Here is a 20,945-nt window from a genome sequence, read left to right as displayed (position 1 = left end):
GCTGTTTCTCTTGGACCCTCTCCCTTTGAGGTTGCTGAGAGGGCCTTCTCATTACCCTGAGAAAGGAAATTTTTGCCTTCTTCAGATCCTTCTCTTCCTCCACTGACTTTGAGCACTGGTCCTATCATACCTTCTCCACTGGGACAGTCCAGCCTTCAGCCAGTCTTTATACAGGAATCCCAACCTTATTCTGATGCCGCACCAGACCATACCACTGATGAGGTCTCTAGGGAGAGAATGTGTAAAAGGAGGTACCTAGATTCCCCACAGGAATCTGTCACCGAAGACACTGAATTCATTGAAGGGGCGGGGGTCCGCAGGATCTCCATCTGATGATGTCTCCTTTGGAGAGATACTAGAACTTCTTAAACAGAGACATGGGTGGTCTTCTGAAACCCTTTCCCTGGAGGAGTCAGTTTTTCTGGAGGCTTTCATGGCTGGCATGGCTACGTCTTGGGTGGTCCCTCTGGCTGATGAGTTAATTGACCTTACTTCACACCGGGCATGTAAGGAACCCAATACAAAGGAATCTATCCCTAAGAGACCTAACAAGTTTCTAGCCACCCCCCCCTCCGTGAAGACAGGACCCACTGGAGCAAGGGAGTCCCTATAGATGGCATGATGAAGGCAGCCACCAAGAGAGAGCTTGCAAAACGGAGCTTGTCCATATCCCCTCCTAACTGAGAGTTGAGGGAGTTGGACAGGTTAATTATTTGACCCATTTCATTAGGCTACAAATGGATTACATTTACTTCTCAGAGATCTTTCTTCAGAAATCAGTGAGGTAGTAGAAAGATGTGGTTCTGTAAGTCCTAAGGGCCTTTACAGGAGTAATGAGATAGTTCTTCCTGCAGCAGAGGTGCCCACAGAACCTAGGTTTTAGACGTACCTTCTTTTAGAGGCCGTATCAGGATTCCTGAAGGCCTACTCAATTGTTGCACTCTAGAAGCTGTTGGGGGTGCTTATCACTGCACCCAGAAGCCTGGGCATCCATCACAAAAGACACTTGGATGCAGAAAATTCTATCCAGAGGTTGTTTCATACCATTTTCTCAAACTTCCCCAACAAAAATGAAATATATCCCCAATGTTCCACCCAGTCAGAGCATAGGTTCATAGATGTTTACTAAGCTAACAACCACAAGGGCCTTTTTAAGCCTAGCCATGCATCCCAAATCTCTGACAAGTTCTGATACCCTTGATAAGTGTAAGCATGGGCCTGAGAGATGAATCATTTACAGGTAACCTGTGTCCATTAGAGACATATGTTCCAAACCAGGGATGAATTTCCAGTTTTCCATCCAGTTGTCCAAGTTGCACTTGAATTGGGTTAGGGATGAACTCTACTTCACATGGATGGAGAGCCTGTTCCATAGATGGGGTAGTCTCTAGGATACATATTTATCTCTTCAGCAGGTCCTATTTATATCACAGGCAAGGCATAAGTCCTTAGAATGGATAATTCTGGTCCTGCTTGTTTTGAGGATATGCAGGAGGTCCATCATAGTGGGGTTTGACAATGCCCTGTATGCCAGGCATAGATTTCCTCTCAAAACCCTGTAGGAGACAGAATACAGGGATAGGACCTTTAGGTGGTCTGCATAGGACATTTCACTTATGCCCTGTATTCTTTTTGTGAGGAACCTCTGTGGACGTTCCATTTGTTGGATATGCCTGGTTAGGTACATACCAAAGGGGACATTATACTCAATGATAGGTCTGAGGAATGCCGAATACAGTGGAGCAATGACTTCCTTGGACTTAGATGCCATACCTTTGTTTATAAGTTGCTCAGCATAGAATTATTTCCTCACTACTGTAGACACATGATGGTCAAAGGCTTGATTACTATCTATGTGTGTTGCTAAGTCCCTGACTGCTAGGTCAACTCTAACGAGTGTGTTGTCAATATAACAGTTACCAGGGATGGATGACTTCCTAAAGGATACTATTACACATATCTTGGCATTTAGTTTTAGTCCATGGCTCTAACACCAGTTGTTTGTCTGTGTCAGCGCCTCCTTGAGAACATTTTTGTCAGTGTGAGATTCAATGACAGCTCCTGATTTGCAACCAGAGACCATTGACATTGGGCTTGACTTCTGAGAAGTAAATGCCAAAAAGGAGCAGTCCAAGGACTGATCCCTGAGGTACTCCACTTGTGACTGGGTTCTTTGTAGAGGTGGACTCTCCAATTCTAACTTCCTGGGTCCTGTCTGTTAGTCAGTTGGCTGTCCACTGAGTGACATACAGGTTTGTACCTAACCTCTTGAGTTTGTCAGCGATGATCGAGTGGGGTATTGTGTCAAATGCCTTGACCAGGTCAAGGTAGGCAGTGTGTATGATTTTCCCTCCTCTATTGCTTTGATGACCTTCTCAGAGAAGTCCACCAGGTTGAGTAGGAGTGATCTGCCCTTGACGAAAACAAACTGGGTTGGGTGCAGTGTCTGGAGGTTTACTATATCTTTTTTGATCATCTCCATGATAATTCTTTCCACGGCTTTACATATAAGACTAGTGAGAGTTATGGGTCTGTAGTTTCCAGGGTCTATAGATGGCCCACCTTTGTGCAGAAGGATGACTGTTGCCTTTCTCCATTTGTGAGGCATGAAGCCTGTTTGGAGGCTACAGATAAGTAGTAATTCCAGAGGCCCTGATAGGTCATGTTTCATGCTATTTAGACGGCCTCCTGAGATATTGTCTGGGCTCATTGATGCAGTGTTCTTGGTCTTAAAGAGCATTAAGGTCCTGTTCCCTAGTGATAGTAGGAGGAGTTATATTTGATGATATTTCCTGATGGAAAGTTGAGGGGGAGAGATGGGTAAAGATATAGCCAGGAGGTTTGCTATGACTTCTGGCTCAGTATAGGGGGCTCCATTTACAATGATCTCTGCACACAAATGTATATTGCCTTTGAGCTTGTAGACATAACTAAAGAATGCTTTGTGGTTGTCCTTGGTTTGGGAGGCCAAGCTTACCTCACATTTGGCATTGGTAGACTTTATTTGTCTTCTGAGTTGTTTGTTTAGTTTGAGAGTGCTTTTATCCTGCTGGATGCTGCATCTCCTAATTTTTGCCATGATTTTCTTCCTCCTGTTATGCAGCCTATTGATTTTGTGATTTCCACCAGGGTGGCTTGTTTTTTGAGTTAGTTCTGTACTTCTTCCCAGTGGGTACAACTGCCTCTATGCAGCTATTAACATGGTTGTATAGGATATTTGTGAACAGTTCTGCATAGGCAGCAGTGTTCTCAGGGTTTATGGGGGCTTGACATTTTGCCAGGTTCTCACTTAATAGCAGGAGGTTAGCCTTAGAATAGGTATGAATATTCCAGGTTTAGCTGGGAGTTCAGGTTTTATTTTTACTTCAGAGGAGACCATTTTGTGGTCTGACCTTACCAGTGAAGGCATTACAGTAGGAGGTGTGCAGCAGTCTCCCATATTAGTGAGGGCCAGATCTAGTATGGTTGCACCCCTGGTTGGTTTATTGACTGTCTGGTCCAGGTAGTTTGTGTTTACAAAATCCAGGAATTTCTGTGCATGTACGTTTGGTGTTGTATAGGATTCCCAGTTAATAGTGGGGCAATTAAAGTCACCCATGAATATGGTATGGGGTTTCTAATAAGGTTAAATACATGGTATAGGTTTCCTGGGTCATGGAGGAGGACCTATAGCTTGCAAGGAAGTGGTATTGAAGTTTGCCTATGGAGATTTGAACATGGAGCAGCTCATGTGCATTGTCCTGTTTGACCAGCCTTGAAGTATATTTATCTTTGTTGTAAATGGAGACACCTCCACCTTTAATCCCTGCCTGTGAAGTAGCTGGCCTAAATGTGTGGAAGGCATTATAACCTAGCCCTGTTGATGTGCTCTCTGCAGCTTTAAACCATGTCTCCATGACTGCACCAATGTTAGCATTCTCTAGAGTAAAGAGAGCTTCTGGGGAGTGCAGTTTTTTGTTTAGACTCCTGACATTGAGCAGTAATACCATTAGATTTTCGTGGTTTTGATTTGCTATGTCAGAAGTAATTTCAGTTTGGCATTGCCTAAAAAAGGCACTATGGGGGAACACAATGTTTTAGCCAATATTCGAAAGCCTAGGGGGGAGAGGTGCAGACCATCCCTGGCAACGCCACGTGGTCTGTTGACCATCTCCTTCCATGCTGACAAATGTTCCACCCCCTTAGAATGACACCAGAAACTAGGCCAATTATTAAAGTCTATCATCTTTTGTTCGTATTTTGGTATCATCCTTGGAGAAGGTAAAATGTTGCTCAATGGCTGGCTCATAGCAGCCTTAGACACATATTCCAAGAGTTCAATGATATCTCTCTTTATATAGTCTAGGGAGGTATGTCTCAGATCATTTATGCACACATGGACTATGACCGAGTCATACTGGTCGGGAGGCAGCAGCATTGGAAATAGAAAAGCTGCGAGAAAAACAGAGGCATCCAGAAAGTTTCCGTAGACCAACAAGGGTCTGGAACTTAAGATTCTTTTTAGTGCCAAAGAAGACAGGGAACTTGAGACTAATTCTGGATCTCAGTAGATGCAACCAGTACATAAAATATTCAAAGTTCCGGATGTTTCCGTTTCAGTCCATTTTACCTCTTCTACAAAAGGGTGATTGGATGTGCTTGATAGATCTTGAAGATGCATACTTATCATATCAAAATGCATAGATGCTCAAGAAGGTACCTGCACTTCCAGCTGGGAGCCAGCCATTATCAGTTCAAAGAACTGCCCTTGGTCTCACAACACCCTTCAGGGTGTTTACCATATGCATGGCTGTGGTAGAAGCTCACCTGTGACTGCTGGAATTCCGAGTGTTTCTGTATCTGGACAACTGGCTCTTACCCACCCTATCCAGGCATCTGTTGATGTGTAAGTGAGGGATTACTTGCTCCAGAGTTGTCGCTCTTTGGCTATCACAGTCAACTACACCAAATTACAGCTTACTCCAGCACAGACCCTGGAGTTCATAGGTGCTCATCTAGACACAACCAACCAGATAGCTTTGCTTCCTTTAACAAGAGCTTGCACACTCGGGCCTCAGCTCATGAAGATAATTTCTATTTCCCATCCAACAGCACGGCTAGCCCTCCAAGTGTTAGGATCAATGGCAGCTTCAGTAACTCTGGTCCCGTTAGCCGGGTATCATGTGTGGGTCCTGGAATGGACTCTGTCAGTAAAATGGTCTACACTTTTACATCCCCTGAACCCCACAGTCAAGATTTCCAAAATTTGCAAGAAGTACCTTCATTGATGGATACATTCAAAAGTAGTACCTTAAGATTATCACTTTGTTTTCCGTCGACCAGTAGCTACAGTCACCACAGATGCCTTCCAAATTGAGTGGGGTGGAGGCATTTCTTGGGAGGAACTGTCCAAGGTGTGTAGCACCAGAAGAGGCCAATCTGCACATCAGTGTCCTGGACCTTCAGGGATGATTGTGATACATACAGACATGCCAGTAGTATGGTAGATTAACAAGAGGGGGAGCCATATCTTACCTGTTATGTCAGGAAGCAATGAGAGTGTGGCAATGGGCAATCTCTTCCAACAACATGCTCTCAGACAGACTAAGCAGTTCCATTTTAATGCCTCTTAAGTGGTCTCTCAATAGTGGCAGAAGAGATTTTTTTTTTGCCGATGGGGTCAACCTTGCTGTGAACTTTTTGCTTCTCCCCTCAATAACAAATGCAGCAGATTATTTGCCCTGATCCCCCTACAGAGGGAGTCACCGCGAGATGTTCTGGTCCATGATTGGCCCTCTGGACTCCTATGTACTTATTCCCATTGCCATTAATCCCCAAACTGCTACAGAAAGCATTCTGGTTGAAGAGCACAATCATCTTCATTGCACCTTTCTGGCTAAGACAGGTCTGGTTTCCCTTCCTCTGGTCTCATATTGTTTATCCTCCTTGGATACTGGATCCATGTCAAGACCTTCTGTCTCACCCAACAGAGATAAGACATCCTGATATCAACAGCCTGTACTTAACTATGTGGTTTCTCCATTTTCAGTGATGGCTAAGACAGTCCAGGCTTTTTTCCTCCGATTTTTTTTATCTTCTCAGAAGCTTTCCACTAGGAAAATTTACAAGAGTAAATTGAAAAGGCTTTCAATCTGGGCCCTTCATAGAGATTTGGATCCTTACTCTGTCCCAGTTTCAGAAGTTCTTGATTTTTTGCCCTCCATTTTTAATAGCGGGGCATGTTACTCTGCTGTCAAAGTTCAACTATTGTCCATTTCAGATTTTCATTCAAGACAGAGTCCCTCTTCCCTGGCTTCTTTGAGATTCTGCAAGGCCTTCTTCAAAGGTATCTTTCTACTCGGACCCCCAGTTAAAGACCCTACATCCCCTTGGGATTTGAATATTCTCTTACAGGCTCTTACCCAACCTACCTTTGAGTCATCTGCTAAGATTGACCTTAAGTTGTTGTTTTGGAAAGCAATTTTTCTGGTTGCTATAACCTCTGCTAAACAAGTATCTGAACTCCAAGCCCTCTCTACAAGACCTCCATACTTATTCTTCCATAAAGATAGCGTCTCATTACTGACAAACCCATCCTCTCTACCTTTCAGGTCATTAGTTTACCTATGTTCTTCCCTAATTTCTCAAACAAAGGTGAATATATGCTGCATCTTCTGGACGTCCATCGGTAGCTGTGGTTTTATTTACACAGAACACAGGATTTCAGAAAATCTCATCATTTGTTTTGTATCTTCCTCCAAGAAAAAAATGGATAAAGCAGTTTCTGAAGTGACTCTAGCCAAATGGTTAACTGATTGTATATCCTTTGTCTATAAAGAAAGAATTTTTGCTTTACCAAAGCCCCCCAAAGCACATTCCACAAGGTTAGTAGCCACTTCATCTGCCTTCTGGTGAAGAGCTTACATAAATGATCTTTGTGCAGCTGCCACTTGGTCCATTGCTCATACTTTTATTAATCATTACAAACTAGACATCATGTCTAGAAATAGGGAAGCATTTGGTTCTGCTGTACTCTAGAATATCCTTCCTTGAGGACCACCCATTGTTCATCTAGCTGGGGACTCTGTCCCATTAGCTGAAGAATATGACAGCATCAGATACAGATGTTATGTACTCACCATAATGATGCATCTGTTTTGTCCATTTACATTCTTCATCTCCCTACCCTCAGTCCCCCTTCTCTCTCTGCTAGTGAGACCTAAGGAATGTGTTTTTGGGACCTCATCTGTTTCTCTGCTTTGAGCTCCAGCCTCTCTGTATATCTTTATCTTGTTTCCCTTTGTACTACAATATCAGATATATATCACAATGGGGCAGCAAACTCGATCTGAGGTAAACCAGGAGAGTGGGGCATTATGGGTAAAGGGAGGAGCTCAAGAGCTGGATTCATGAGTCTGGTAAAAGCATCTGAGTCGGATCCACTGTAGGATCCAAGACCTGTCAGTTGAGGAAGAATGAAAATGGACAACACAGATGCATCATTATGCCAAGTACCTAACTTTTGTTTCTCCCTTCATATGGAATTGGCCAAGGTCAATTACCACAAGCTTCCTCACAATTTGTATCTACCCACACAAGACTTGGGGGAGTTTGATACTCCCGAATCTAAAACGACTTCAACTAACCCCATGGATAATTCAGTTCTAATACCTTTTAGGCACCTTGTTTCTAATGACATACAGCAGATACTAAAGGAGGCAATGAATCCTGCCTCTAGGATGTCTTATGTTAGTATGTGGAAGAGAATTGCTAATAACTGGAGCCCAACCAGGGTGTAAGTACTACTAGTGTTATTATATTTTTCTGAGTTACTATCCACTGACCTGTCTTGCTCCTTTAGCAAGGTGTATATGTTAACATTTTTTGTTTATAGAGCCTTGGTTTCTTTGATGACATATTGCAAATGAATGGTTTCTAGAAGTTCTAGAGGTAGCTACTTGGTCCTCTGTACATACTTTTTCCAAAGCAGTAGAAAATGGATTCCTTTCCATTTCCATTTCTAGAACAGGCTTTGCTAGTAGCAGGGACAGCTTGTGTGGTACCAGAGTTCTGGGCTGCAGCCGCCCCCAATTTTTATCATTAAAAAAAAAAAAAGTTTAATTAGTGTTTTTTTTCTTTTTTTTTTACATACTAGCAGCAATTCGAACTGTAACCTAGTGTGTAAAGTCATAGAAGTGATATGATCCAGAACTCGGAATAGTACACTTGCGTGCTCGAGTTCCAATTTTAAAATAATAAATATATATATTTGTCGCCAGACAGTTTTTAAAACCAGTCTGGATTGGGAAGACTGCAGGCATCAGTGAAAATGCCCAGAAGTCAATAAAGTTTTAAACCGCAGGTAATTGGAGGTTGATGGGACTGTTAAGTCAGCAGCCTGTCACGTAATCTGAGTAAGTGAGGTGGCTGCTGACTAGTACTGTTACTCTCATGTTTTCTTTCCGCTCTTTAACTGGACATAGTTAAGTTGCGAGGGAGAGAGCAATAGACGGAAGAAATCATTTTAAAAAAAGAAAATCCATCCATCGGATTATTTTTTGATTCTGAGAGAGACTCAGTAACAAACTTTAAGGTAAGAGTAGCCAAGGAAGGCTATTTATACATTACCCCCCCCAAAAAAAAAATTGATTAAGTTCTCACTTTTTTTCCCCTGACAGGGCCAACCAGATACCCTCTGCATTTTTTTTCCTGGCTGGGGTCAACCATATACTAGTGGTCTGTGTGTTCTGGGTGCTGTTGATAACTTTCTTTTTTTTAAATATAATACCCTGGCAGGGTTAATCAGATACTAGGGAGGCAGTGTGTTTTGGGGGCTATTGATAATTTTTTTTAATATAATATCCTGGCAGGGTCAGTCAGATACTAATGGGACAATGTGTTTTGGGTGCTGTTGATGGATTTTTTTAATACAATATCCAGGCAGGGTAAACCAGACACTAGGGAGGCAATGTGTTTTGGGGCTATTGATGGATTTTTTTTTAATATAATATCTTAGCAGGGTGAATCAGATACTAATGAGGCAGTGTATTTTAAAGACTATTTGTCGATATTTTTTTAATATAATATCTTGGCAGGGTTAACCAGATACTAAGGAGACTGTGTGTTTTGGGAGCGGTTGATGATTTGTTTTTTAATATAATGTGTCAGGGTGAACTAGATACTAAGGAGGCAGTGTGTTTTGGAGACAGCTTGAGTGTTGATGTCTTGTTTTCTGATAAAATATCCTGGCAGGGGTCAAACAGATACTAGGTACGCAGTGTGTTTTGGGGGCTACTTGTGGATGAAATGTTTTTTTAACCTAATATCTTTTTCAAGAGTCAGTCGAGATAGGCTACGATGTTGTGTGGATGTTTTGTTGTTGAAACTCTAACCTTGCATTCTCTAAAGCGTGTATGGGTGAACTGAAGTAAGATCACCTGCAAGCTCTTGACTCTGTAATGCGAAGGAAATGTAACCATTGTCTTCTCTTTTCATTATTTTAAACCTTGTGGGCTAAAAGCAGATACTGTGGGTAGGCAATCAGGCTGGGGGCTATGCCTAGTATCTGTGAAGGAAATGACTGGCCTTACTGTTGTACTTCTGACTTGCTTTGCAAGAGTAATGTGCATCTGAGTGAAGTAAGATCAACCACAATCTGTGAACTCTGGATATTTTTTATGTGAAAAAAATACATATACTAATTGCAGTGTTGTATTTTATCCTTTTTTTTGTCTTTTAACCTCACAAGATCAAATCAGACACTGTGAGTGGGCCGGGTAGTAGGGATTGGGGCTACATGTGAATAAAACAACTTGTCCTGCAGTTTGCTGCTGTTGTAATTCCGGCTTTGCAAGACTGTAATCGTTGTCTGTATTTTAATCTAATTATCAAATGTATGACTCATTCTTAATGTATATTATTTCATATATGTTCATATATATACTGGATGCCTGTTTAAAAATGTTTGCAATATGTTAGAGCTTTTCTCCCAGGTCATGTGCTGAAAAGTGCTTTTTGACTAAAGACAGTTGGACAAACCCGGATAAACAAAAAATACAGTAAACTCTCAGTTAACCACAACTCAAGCAACCAGAAAAAGAAATCGAAGAAATACAGTACAATTTTCATGTGTTGCATTTTCTGTTCCCTCCACAGAAACATACTTTAAGTTTTTAGAGTTTTAGAGTTTTAAAAAGGAAGATAGAAATAAATTCCTTCTCTCCCCAACCTAAGAATAAGTCAAACCAAACAAATAGTATAGGGTACGGTATTAGTTAGGCTTATTTTTAATGCTAACTCTCAAACAACCAGAAACTTCAGTTATCCTGCATCTACCAATCCCCATGGGTGCCGGTTAATAAAATGAAATGTGTATTTGTGTAAGGTGAGCTGGCACATATAAATTGTGACTAATGTTTCTCTTAACTAAATTAAATTAAGGCAAGTATATAGCCTATCTTGTTACTGTTATTTCTACTTTAATCCTGGCAGGGTCAAAGCAGATACTTTTGTTCGGTAATGGGGAGGGAGGGCTGTTTGTGAATGAAATGGGTTGACTGGCCCTGCTGTTTAGTGTTGTAATTCTGGCTTTGCAAGATTAATGTGTATTTTGGTAAAGTCAGCTGTCATACAAGCCTGTGTCACTCTCTCTCAGAACCACTGGCACATTAGGCATTGGAGTGACCTTGAATTGTAAATAATAAATTAAGATAGTACATTGGGATTTCCAAATCTCCTTGTCTTTCACTTGGCATTGTACAAAATGCAGATTACCTGATACAGAACAATGTATGTTTACTACGTCATGTGTACTCCATAATAGTTTCATGCAGTCAACCAACCACTTTTTTACTGTTTAGAGATGTTTAGGTTTTGTGCTATTATAGCATAACCTAAACACCTCATTAGCTCTAAAATGTGATTTAGTCAAGTATTTGGTGCGCGGTGGTGCAGCGGTTAGTGTTGTCACCTCACAGCAAGAGGTTCTCCCGTTCGATTTTTGGATGGTGCGCCTTCTTTGTGGAGTCTGCATGTCCTCCCCACGGTCGAATGACATTTAAAGACATGCGGGTAGGTACATGCGTGAATGGGTGTGCCTTCTGTGAAGGCTGGGCGTCGGGCTGGCAACTCAACACCATAAAAATCCACTGCCAATCATTAGTGGAATGGAGTTCCGCTGTGGCGACCCCCTAACCGGGAAAAGCCGAAAGACATTACTTTATTTGGCGTACTATTCAGCATGTGCAATAGTGATTGAGCAGTTATTTTATGTAAAATGGTAAGCATGATCAGTGGTGTTCCCACTGTAACACAGCTGTGCTCCATGAAGTAAACTCCACACCTTTCTAGTTGGCCCACCCCATTCAGGTGTCTCCTGCAGCCCCTCTTAATTTGAAGTCACCAGCCACCACTGGCTAGAACATTCTTCAGATATCCTGGCTCCTAATCCTTCCACCTCTCAGGCTGTGTAAGTTATGGTTTATCTAGCCATATAGGCTACTGCAGCATATATCACTGCTACAGTAGTTAAGGCTCCTGTAGTAGTGATATCTGATCAACACAGTTCAGTTGTGTAAATTGCACTTACCATAACAGTAGATGTTTAATTAAATCACTGTTGCAATATCCATACCCTCCCCTCCATTTTTCAGGATGGTAGCTGCCTCCTTTTGTGGCAAAAAAGTCCTGAAGTATTCTGAGGCACAGCAGCCTGGATACATGTGTGGGAGGAGAGAAAACTTTTAGAAGACTGGCTGGCCATTATATGCTTGGCAGAATATAACCCATATAGCTAAAACTACTGCAGCAGTAATTTAATCAAGTATCTGCTATTATGGGAAGTGCAACTTACACAACTGAACTTTCCCTACAGTCCAACTTATCACAGAACCACAACCATTAATTCATTAATTTTCCATCAACAAGCTTAATCCAGTTTAGGATAGAAGGGGAACCAGAGCCTTCCTAGCACTACCTGGATACAAGACAGTGAAAATAATCCTGAATGGATGTTAACCCATTGCAGGATAAATGTACACAGATACACACGCACATGCACACACTCACACACACATGCGCGCACACACACACACGCGCACACACATGCGCGCGCGCACACACACACATGCACACACGCACACACCAAAGCACACTGTTCTACCCCTGTTCCCCCAACTTAATTATAATCAACTCAGAGGCTGTTGCAATTCAGAAATTGTGCAATGTCATACTATTGAATATTGATTGTCTTAATGATTTTATTCTTAATTTTAGATGCATTTTCTAATATGAGTTGAAAGTTGCTATTTAAAAAGCTGTTTTATTGAATGAATTATTGCTGTTCTTCAGAAAACATCTTAATTACTGTGGTCAACCGCACAGAGGATAAGAATGAGTTTATAAGTATTCCAAGTCAAGCTGCAGATCTCAGCTCTACACAGCCATCTATATTTTCCAGCCTTCAAACCACTGGTAATGTTTTTACCCTTAACTGAATTTCCTTTTTTTCCTGGGTAATTGTTTTTCTTGCTCTGTGCATCCTTCTTTGTGACTTAATTCTGCATTTGGTCATGCCAGTAAAGCTTTCTCTTGGAACAGAAAGTATGCAGCTAGATAATCTGAGGGTAGCCAAGATACTGTTGTTGTTGTACATTTAATCCTTTCTTGCCTAGTTGTCATGGAAACCTGAATATTAAATACTTTATTGCCTAGTTGTCATGGAAACCTGCATAACAGATAACATTGCTGTGTTTTCTCTTTGCTGTTGCAGGTTTAATCACTTTTATTTTGTTGGATCATTGCACTTCCAGAACCTAATATAGCAAATGATTCGATGTTGTCTCTTCTGTGCATTTCTCAATGGATGGATTATTGGAGCCAACTAGGATCTGACTTTGCCTACTTTCAGACTTTGGATCCAAGGTTTAGGCACCTCCCCTACTCATAATCCCCTGTATTTAGCAAGTTACCTCAGATCTCATTTGCCACTCGTTTGCATTGGACACAATCTCGTGTGCTTAGGCATGAGTGACAGCCAAGTGCTTTGCTTTTTGATCTTTCAAGATTATTTAACCTAATGTGAAACGTATGTGTCTAGAAGTGAGCAAGATGGCAAAACCTTGTATGCTGTATGGATTTTGTTTTCTACCCCCCTCTCCCCAAAGGATCCTCTGTAGAAACCAAAAGGGAGAGAAGAAACTGTGGTTCTACAAATTCCAAGGTTTTGCTCCTGACACCTCTGGTGATTGACCCCCCCCCCCAGGCAGAGGGGGAGAGCAATAATAAGAGACATTGCTCCCATGGCAGAGGTGGTCCACAGAACCATAGTTTTAATGTTCCTTCGCCAGTAGTCCACTTCAGTGCTCCTGAGCAGTCTGACTGCTGCACTCTGGAGGAAGTCAAGTGGTGCTTATCCCTGCACCCCATCACCTGGACATCCATCACTTGAGATGCTTGGGTATATAATCAGATGTTATAAAATTCCTTTTCTCTCTCATTCCCCATGCTCAAGGAAATTCCCCAATGTACCACACTCACAGCAAAAGGCTGCAGCTATAGAAGTAACAAAGCTTCTAAACAAGCAAGTATTCCATTAAGCCCCACCAGACCAGCAAGGATCTGGAATTTCCTCATGGTTCATTTTGGTGCCAAAGAAAACCTGGGACCTAAGGCCAATTTTGGACCTCAGTTACTTGAACCAATATGTGAAACAGGTGAAATTCCAGATGGTCATGTACAGTCCCTTCTACCATTGTTAAGGAAGGATGATTGGAAGCTCTTGATAAATCTCCAAGCTGCATACTACCACATAAAGATGGACAGGCACTCCAGGAGGTTTCTCTGCTTCTGGCTGGGAGCCAGTCACTTTCAGTTGAGAGCCCTGCTCTTTGGTCTCACCACAGCTCCCTGAGTGTATACAAGTACATGGATGGCAGTGGTTGCAGCTCATTTCAGGCTGTTGGGGTTCTGAGTGTTCCTATACTTGGATGGCTGGCTCATAACTGCCCCCACCAGGAATCAACTTCTTCAAGCCAGGGGCTTCTTGTTCTTCCTTTGTTCACAACTGGGGATAACTGTCAGCATTACCATGTCCAAGCTTCAACCTGTTAAAGCCATAGAATTCATCAGATGTTAAAGCCATGGAATTCATCAGAGCACAACTGGATACAGTGCTACAGATGGCCAGGCTACTGGAATCCAGGATTATCACACTTCAGTAAAAAGCAATTTACTTATTCTTGATTTGATGGCAATGGCCATTACCTTAGTTTGCAAAACAATCCAACACAAGGGATAAAGTTAGCGCTTTCGTTTACTAAATCAGCGAACTTCTTCAGACAACTGACAAACCAGTTAATTAGCATTTAAATAGACAATCAATACCATAACATCATGAATTAATTAAATAAAATTAAGCCAACATTTAAAAGACCCAATAATAGTATACATATACTTGAAAATACAAAAAGTGAATATACAATACCCACATATTCCAAAGGTATGTATTTATATTATTATAAATATATTATTATAAAAGTGTATTATCAATATAAGGACAAACATCTAAAAACAATATAGAACATATATATGTATATATAAGAAAGGTAAATCTAATGAAAAAATATATGTATATAAATCTAATAAAAAATCTATTGAGAAAATTCTATTGAAAAAATTCATCTCAGCAAAGCCCTCAATTTTAAAATACTTTTAAAAGAAATAGCTTCATTTAAGCCTGGTTCACTAGCAGCATTTAACTTTACTTGCCAAATCAGTTCTTTTTCATCCAGCTTTAATTCACTAGGGCCCCCTCTAACATTTTCATTAACTTTTTCCAAAACTAAAAAGTTGAATTCATGTGCGGGATAGGATTTTTTATGCCTAGCTAGAGCATTCTTCATATCTAACCTGCCCATAGCATATATATGTTCATAAATCCTATTTTTTAATGGCCTCTCAGTGCGTCCAATGTAAAAAGCTGGACAACAGTTGCACAAACCTAGGTAAACAACCCTTTTGGTATTACAATTATACTTCCCCTTAATAGGGATACGGATATTCCTTAAAGTAACTTGCTTTGTTACCTTAATATATTTGCACCACTTGCATGACCCACATTTAAACATGCCACAATGTGGGCCGTACACTACAGGTGAATTATTTTCAAGCAGCATCTTCAAATTTCTGCCCCTCTTAAAAACAACCTTAGGCAATGAATCCAAATTTTTATTTACATTTAAAGACTTATCCTCCATTAGAAAAGGCCAATTTTTAGTAATAATTAATTTCAATTCATATGTATCCATGGAGAAATTAGTGATAAAACTTGTTTTAAAACTATCATTATTCTGAGCATACTGAACTTGAGTAGTAACACAAAATTCTCCACTAGTAATGAATGAACTCAAATTAGCAAGATTGTCACCCCCATCTTGTATTACATTAATATTTTCAGCTGATAATAATGGAGAAAAAATGCCTAAAGTACGTTTTAGACTTACTTCTTTAATAAGCTCATCAATTAAAGATTTCGGGTAACCCCGTTTAAGGAACATGCTTTTAAGGAGGTAACATTCATCCTCAAAATCCCCATCCAATGTGGTCATTCGGGCTGCTCGCACCAATTGACCCTTGACCACACTCCTCTTTTGTGTGTAAGGATGACAACTGGAGAAGTGTAGAAATGCATTGGAATAGGTCTGTTTTCTAAAAATTTTGGAAGCATATTGTTTTTCTAAACTAAGTTTAACCAAATCAATATCTAAATAGGAAATCTGAGTAGTTTGAAAGTCCCATGTGAATTGTAGGAAGTCAGTAAACCCTGTAATATGATCTACAAATAGTTTAGCAGATTCAATATTTCCCTTCCAAAGGATAAAAATATCGTCCAAATAACGGGTATACCATGTGACAATCCCTAAAAACAAATTATCTTGAAATAAAAAGTGGTTTTCCCAGTAGGCCATCACGACATTCGCAAAAGTGGCCCCACAAGGTGACCCCATGGCTATACCCGTTCTTTGTAAATAGTATTGGTTATTAAAAAGGAAATAATTATTACCCAAAATCAGTTCTAGTAGGTAAATAATAAGGTCAATGCTAGACCCTTCCAAGTGATGCTCCAATAAGAATTCCCTAACCCACTCGCATCCGATATCCTGAGGGATAACTGTGTATAGGTCACGTACATCAATAGTTAAAAAATTAACATCCTCACTGAAAGGGATGTTATTAAGTGTATCCAAGAAAGTCCATGAATCCTTGCATATTTGTTTTTCATTTAATAAAATTTCTTTTAATTTAACATCAACAAATTTAGCACATGCGTATGTAATACATTGTCTCCCATCAATGATGGGTCGAAAAGGGGGGTTGTCCATACTCTTATGGATTTTAGGCAATCCGAATAGGATGGGTGTCAAAGGATATGGTATGGTAAAATAATTAAGTAAATCAATATCAATTCTATCATCCAAAAATAAATCCCGGATGAAGCCATTGATGCGTTGGTATGCACCATTTACCTCATTCAAGGAGGCTTCTGTATAAGCATCACTATCTAAAAGTAAAGACATACGTTCTATATAGTCAGTATTATCCATAAATACAAGACCACCACCTTTATCCGGTTTCAGAATATGTATGTCTACAAATTTCAAGTTTGATAATAATTCTCTTTCATTTTGTGTTAAATTAAATGTATTAATATTGGGAAACCTTTTATTTTGGTATAGTGACCTAAAATCATTTTCACAAATTCTTTCAAAAAGTGAAATAGATGGATGCAATGGTGGGTTAAAGATACTAGACACTCTAAAATCAGAAATTAAACTACTATTAGATCCTAATAATACATTCAGATTCAATTTCCTAGTGAAAGCTTTCAATTCAAGTATGCTCATAGCCAAATCGCCTCTAGTTGATGGTACATAAGTGAGGCCCTTAGATAAAATATCAATAAGTACTGGGTCAGGTGTAAAACTAGAAAAATTAAAGACCCTAAAATCTTGTGTACTATTCCATAATATTGACAACTTATTCACATCACAACCATGAGTACCAAGAGTTTCGAAACAGGAGATATTAGCCATTAAATCACTAATACAGGGGACATTCACCTCTTCCTCTTGTTCTGCCCCTTCTTTCTCCAATGTTGTTGTTGGTGTACCTGATTCTGCTGACCACTGTTGTTCTTCCTGTTCTGAAAACCCTGAATTCTTGTTCTATATGAGTTATTAGTGTTATTATTAGTGTTATTATTATTATTAGTACCCTCGCTGTTATTAGGTTGTTTATTACCTAACCTATCACTACGTCTTAAAACTGGGGTCATGTTAACTGTATCATCTTCCAAACTTTCATCCACTCTTATCATTATTAAACCTATTATTGCCACCAGTATTATTAGAATCAACATTAAGGGCACCAGGATCATTATCCAAGTCCCTAAATGTGTTAGAAGAAGTGAAACCAGGGGGCATAGGGTATGCTGAATTTGAACTATAAGCATTAGCATCCCTCTTCAATTTTTTCATTTTAGTCTCCATGATTTTAGAAAGGGCATTGTCAATACTTGTAAAAATGTGCACGAAATCATACTTATATCTGAAAAAATCTTTATCAGAACGGATGTTGCAATCCAAAGCATTAATGTCCACTTTTAGTGTCTCTAATTCATTCAGATAATTCTTTACCAGTACCTGCATAAATTCCACGCCTTGTCTATCAAACAAATTACGCAAGTCCTTATGAAAACAGGAATTAGCGATCAATCCCGAAGGAAAGCGCCATTGCCTAAGGCCCTTAGGCACTTGATTCCTGTGAATACATTCATTCAAATACTGAATTTCTAATTGTAATTTCTTAAATCGAAAAAGCTTTAAATCGAAGACTTTCAAGTTATTGGCCAAGTTCGTATCAGTAATATTGCTGCTAGAATTAGAGCAAGCAGCTAAATTATTGTCAAAACAACTAGCTGAATCCTTCAACCATTCGTTTAGGTTAGGAGCAGCAAAAGCAGTATTCACGAGGCCGTTGTGGTTTGGGTCCAATACCCTATTCATATCACCAGCGTTCGTATTTAAAAATACACGACCGTCAGCTGAATTCTGGCCGTTTCTTTGCTCATGAATCTCAGAGGGCGCTGAGGTAGATCCAGACCCGCCTGTTCTATGAAGTACGTCGGCTCCATTAGGTAAAGGTACCCCTGCTGGTGTATTCCCTCGATCCTGCGGGTCCTGGCTGCAATCTCGAAGAAGCACAAATCATAGGTGCCGGTGCATCAGAAGCCAACACATTACCGGAAGCCAACACATTACCGGAATTAAAAGGTAGAATGCTCGCAACTTGGGAGGCCAGGTTCTCCACCCGTTGCGATAATAAGTTAATCAGGTCAGTCAGTTTACAGATAGCCCCCGATTCCGAATTAGAACCAAGTGGTGGCGTCGGGGCAATGCTATCAAATAACTCCTGCGAAGTTGGTGTGTTCGAATCCTCCATAGTCCCAGACAGCAAAAACGAACAATAAACTAAAAACAATGCACTTTAAAAGGAAGAAAAAACAATCCAACACAAGGGATAAAGTTAGCGGTTTCGTTTACTAAATCAGCAAACTTCTTCAGACAACTGACAAACCAATTAATTAGCATTTAAATAGACAATCAATACCATAACATCATGAATTAATTAAATAAAATTAAGCCAACATTTAAAAGACCCAATAATAGTATACATATACTTGAAAATACAAAAAGTGAATATACAATACCCACATATTCCAAAGGTATGTATTTATATTATTATAAATATATTATTATAAAAGTGTATTATCAATGTAAGGACAAACATCTAAAAACAACATAGAACATATATATGGGCAGGTTAGATATGAAGAATGCTCTAGCTAGACATAAAAAATCCTATCCCGCACATGAATTTAACTTTTTAGTTTTGGAAAAAGTTAATGAAAATGTTAGAGGGGGCCCTAGTGAATTAAAGCTGGATGAAAAAGAACTGATTTGGCAAGTAAAGTTAAATGCTGCTAGTGAACCAGGCTTAAATGAAGCTATTTCTTTTAAAAGTATTTTAAAATTGAGGGCTTTGCTGAGATGAATTTTTTCAATAGAATTTACTCAATAGATTTTTTATTAGATTTATATACATATATTTTTTCATTAGATTTACCTTTCTTATATATACATATATATGTTCTATGTTGTTTTTAGATGTTTGTCCTTATATTGATAATACACTTTTATAATATATTTATAATAATATAAATACATACCTTTGGAATATGTGGGTATTGTATATTCACTTTTTGTATTTTCAAGTATATGTATACTATTATTGGGTCTTTTAAATGTTGGCTTAATTTTATTTAATTAATTCATGATGTTATGGTATTGATTGTCTGTTTAAATGCTAATTAATTGGTTTGTCAGTTGTCTGAAGAAGTTTGCTGATTTAGTAAACGAAAGCGCTAACGTTATCCCTTGTGTTGGATTGTTTTTTCTTCCTTTTAAAGTGCATTGTTTTTAGTTTATTGTTCGTTTTTCATTACCTTAGTTTAACTTGACAGATTTCATATGGGGTATTCCGGTGGACATTATTAGTTCAGTGGTCAGTGAGATGTCAACCCATGAATTTTCCACTACCCCTCATGAAAATGTGCAAAACTCATATTCAGTGGTAGCTAGAACCTTCAGTTGTATCTCAAGGGCAGCAGTTTGTTCTTCCCTCTCCCCAACTTACACTGACCACAGATGCCCGTCAGCTGAGAGATGTGTTTTTTGGGAAAGACTGTTCAGGGCACATGGTCCCCTTCTGAGGCCAATTTTCACATCAATATTCTGGAGATGAGCAGTCCTTTTAGCAATGCAGGCCTGCCAGGACCCCCCCCCCCCCAGTGGTATGATCTCCATCCAGATAGTATGTCAGTAGTCTGGTGCATCAACAAAGAAGGAGGAACACATCCTCATCCACTGTATCAAGAGGTCATGTAGGTTTGGCAATGGGCAATATTGTCTCACTGCTATCTGACAGCAATGTACATACTGGGGAAGTCCAGAGTTCTAACTCACAGGTTGAGCAGGTCTGTCCTTCCTCACCAGTGATCTCTCAGGCCAGCAGTGGCAGATCAGATTTTCATTCACTGGGGATGACCACACTGTGATCTCCTTACTTCTTCTTCCAACACCACATGCAGCAGGTTCTTTTCCCTAATCTTGCAGGAGGGAGAGTCCTTAAGGGATGCTCTGACCACACTTGGCTCCCCTGTCTACTTTATGCCTATTTGCCCACTCCTCTCATTCCAAAGTTTCTGCAGAAAGCTATAGAGAAAGGCTACAGTGATCCTCATTGCTCCCTTCTGACCTTTACATGTGTGGTTTCCTTTTCAAAGGTATCATCTCATTCATCCTCTTGGGTGCTTGACCCTGTTGCAGATCTTCTCTCTCACTCCTCTGAGAAGCCTTAACTGGACATCGAAGCCCTCAAGTTGACTGCTTGGTTTCTCCATTTTCAATGATGGTTAGACAGCCCAGGCTCTCGTCCTAAGTCATACACATTCATGACCTCTGGACAGAAACTATTGACCAGGAAGATTTATAAAAATAAATGGAAAAGATTTTCTAACTGGACTCCTAATAGGAATTCGGATCCCCTTTCAGACCCTCTTCCATCTTTCTTAGATTTTCTGGCTTCCTGTTTTCACAATGGGTCTAGTTACCCTACTGTCTAGGTTCAGTTGGCTTCTATTTCCAGTTTTCACATTGGGGAAAATCAATTACCTTTTGCTTCCCTGAGGTTGTCTAAGGTCTGCTTGAGGGGCACTTTTTTACTGCTACCTCCCCTTACAAATCCTGTGCCTCTTTAGAATATTACCATCCATCCTTTCTCTCCAAGATTTTATAAGACCCTCTTTTGAACCTGCAGCTACAGTTGATTTGATATACCTGTTTTGAAAA

General features: G+C 40.0%; 1 protein-coding gene across 2 annotated transcripts in view; it reads left to right on the top strand.

The window, feature by feature from the left end:
- Nucleotides 1-20,945, top strand: part of TCTN2 (tectonic family member 2) — a 1,339,098-nt gene that overhangs the window by 435,999 nt on the left and 882,154 nt on the right. For both annotated transcript variants that reach the window (XM_044068545.1, XM_044068546.1), the window contains one exon: nucleotides 12,328-12,450. In XM_044068545.1, the coding sequence (XP_043924480.1) occupies nucleotides 12,328-12,450 (123 nt within the window). The remainder of the gene's footprint in view (nucleotides 1-12,327; nucleotides 12,451-20,945) is intronic.

This window comes from Protopterus annectens, chromosome 4.part0, assembly GCF_019279795.1.
Source record: "Protopterus annectens isolate FY-2018-M chromosome 4.part0, PAN1.0, whole genome shotgun sequence".
Classification (NCBI taxonomy): Eukaryota; Metazoa; Chordata; order Ceratodontiformes; family Protopteridae; genus Protopterus; species Protopterus annectens.
Note: the sequence above shows the minus strand (reverse complement) of the source record. Positions and strands in the feature narration are given on the sequence as shown.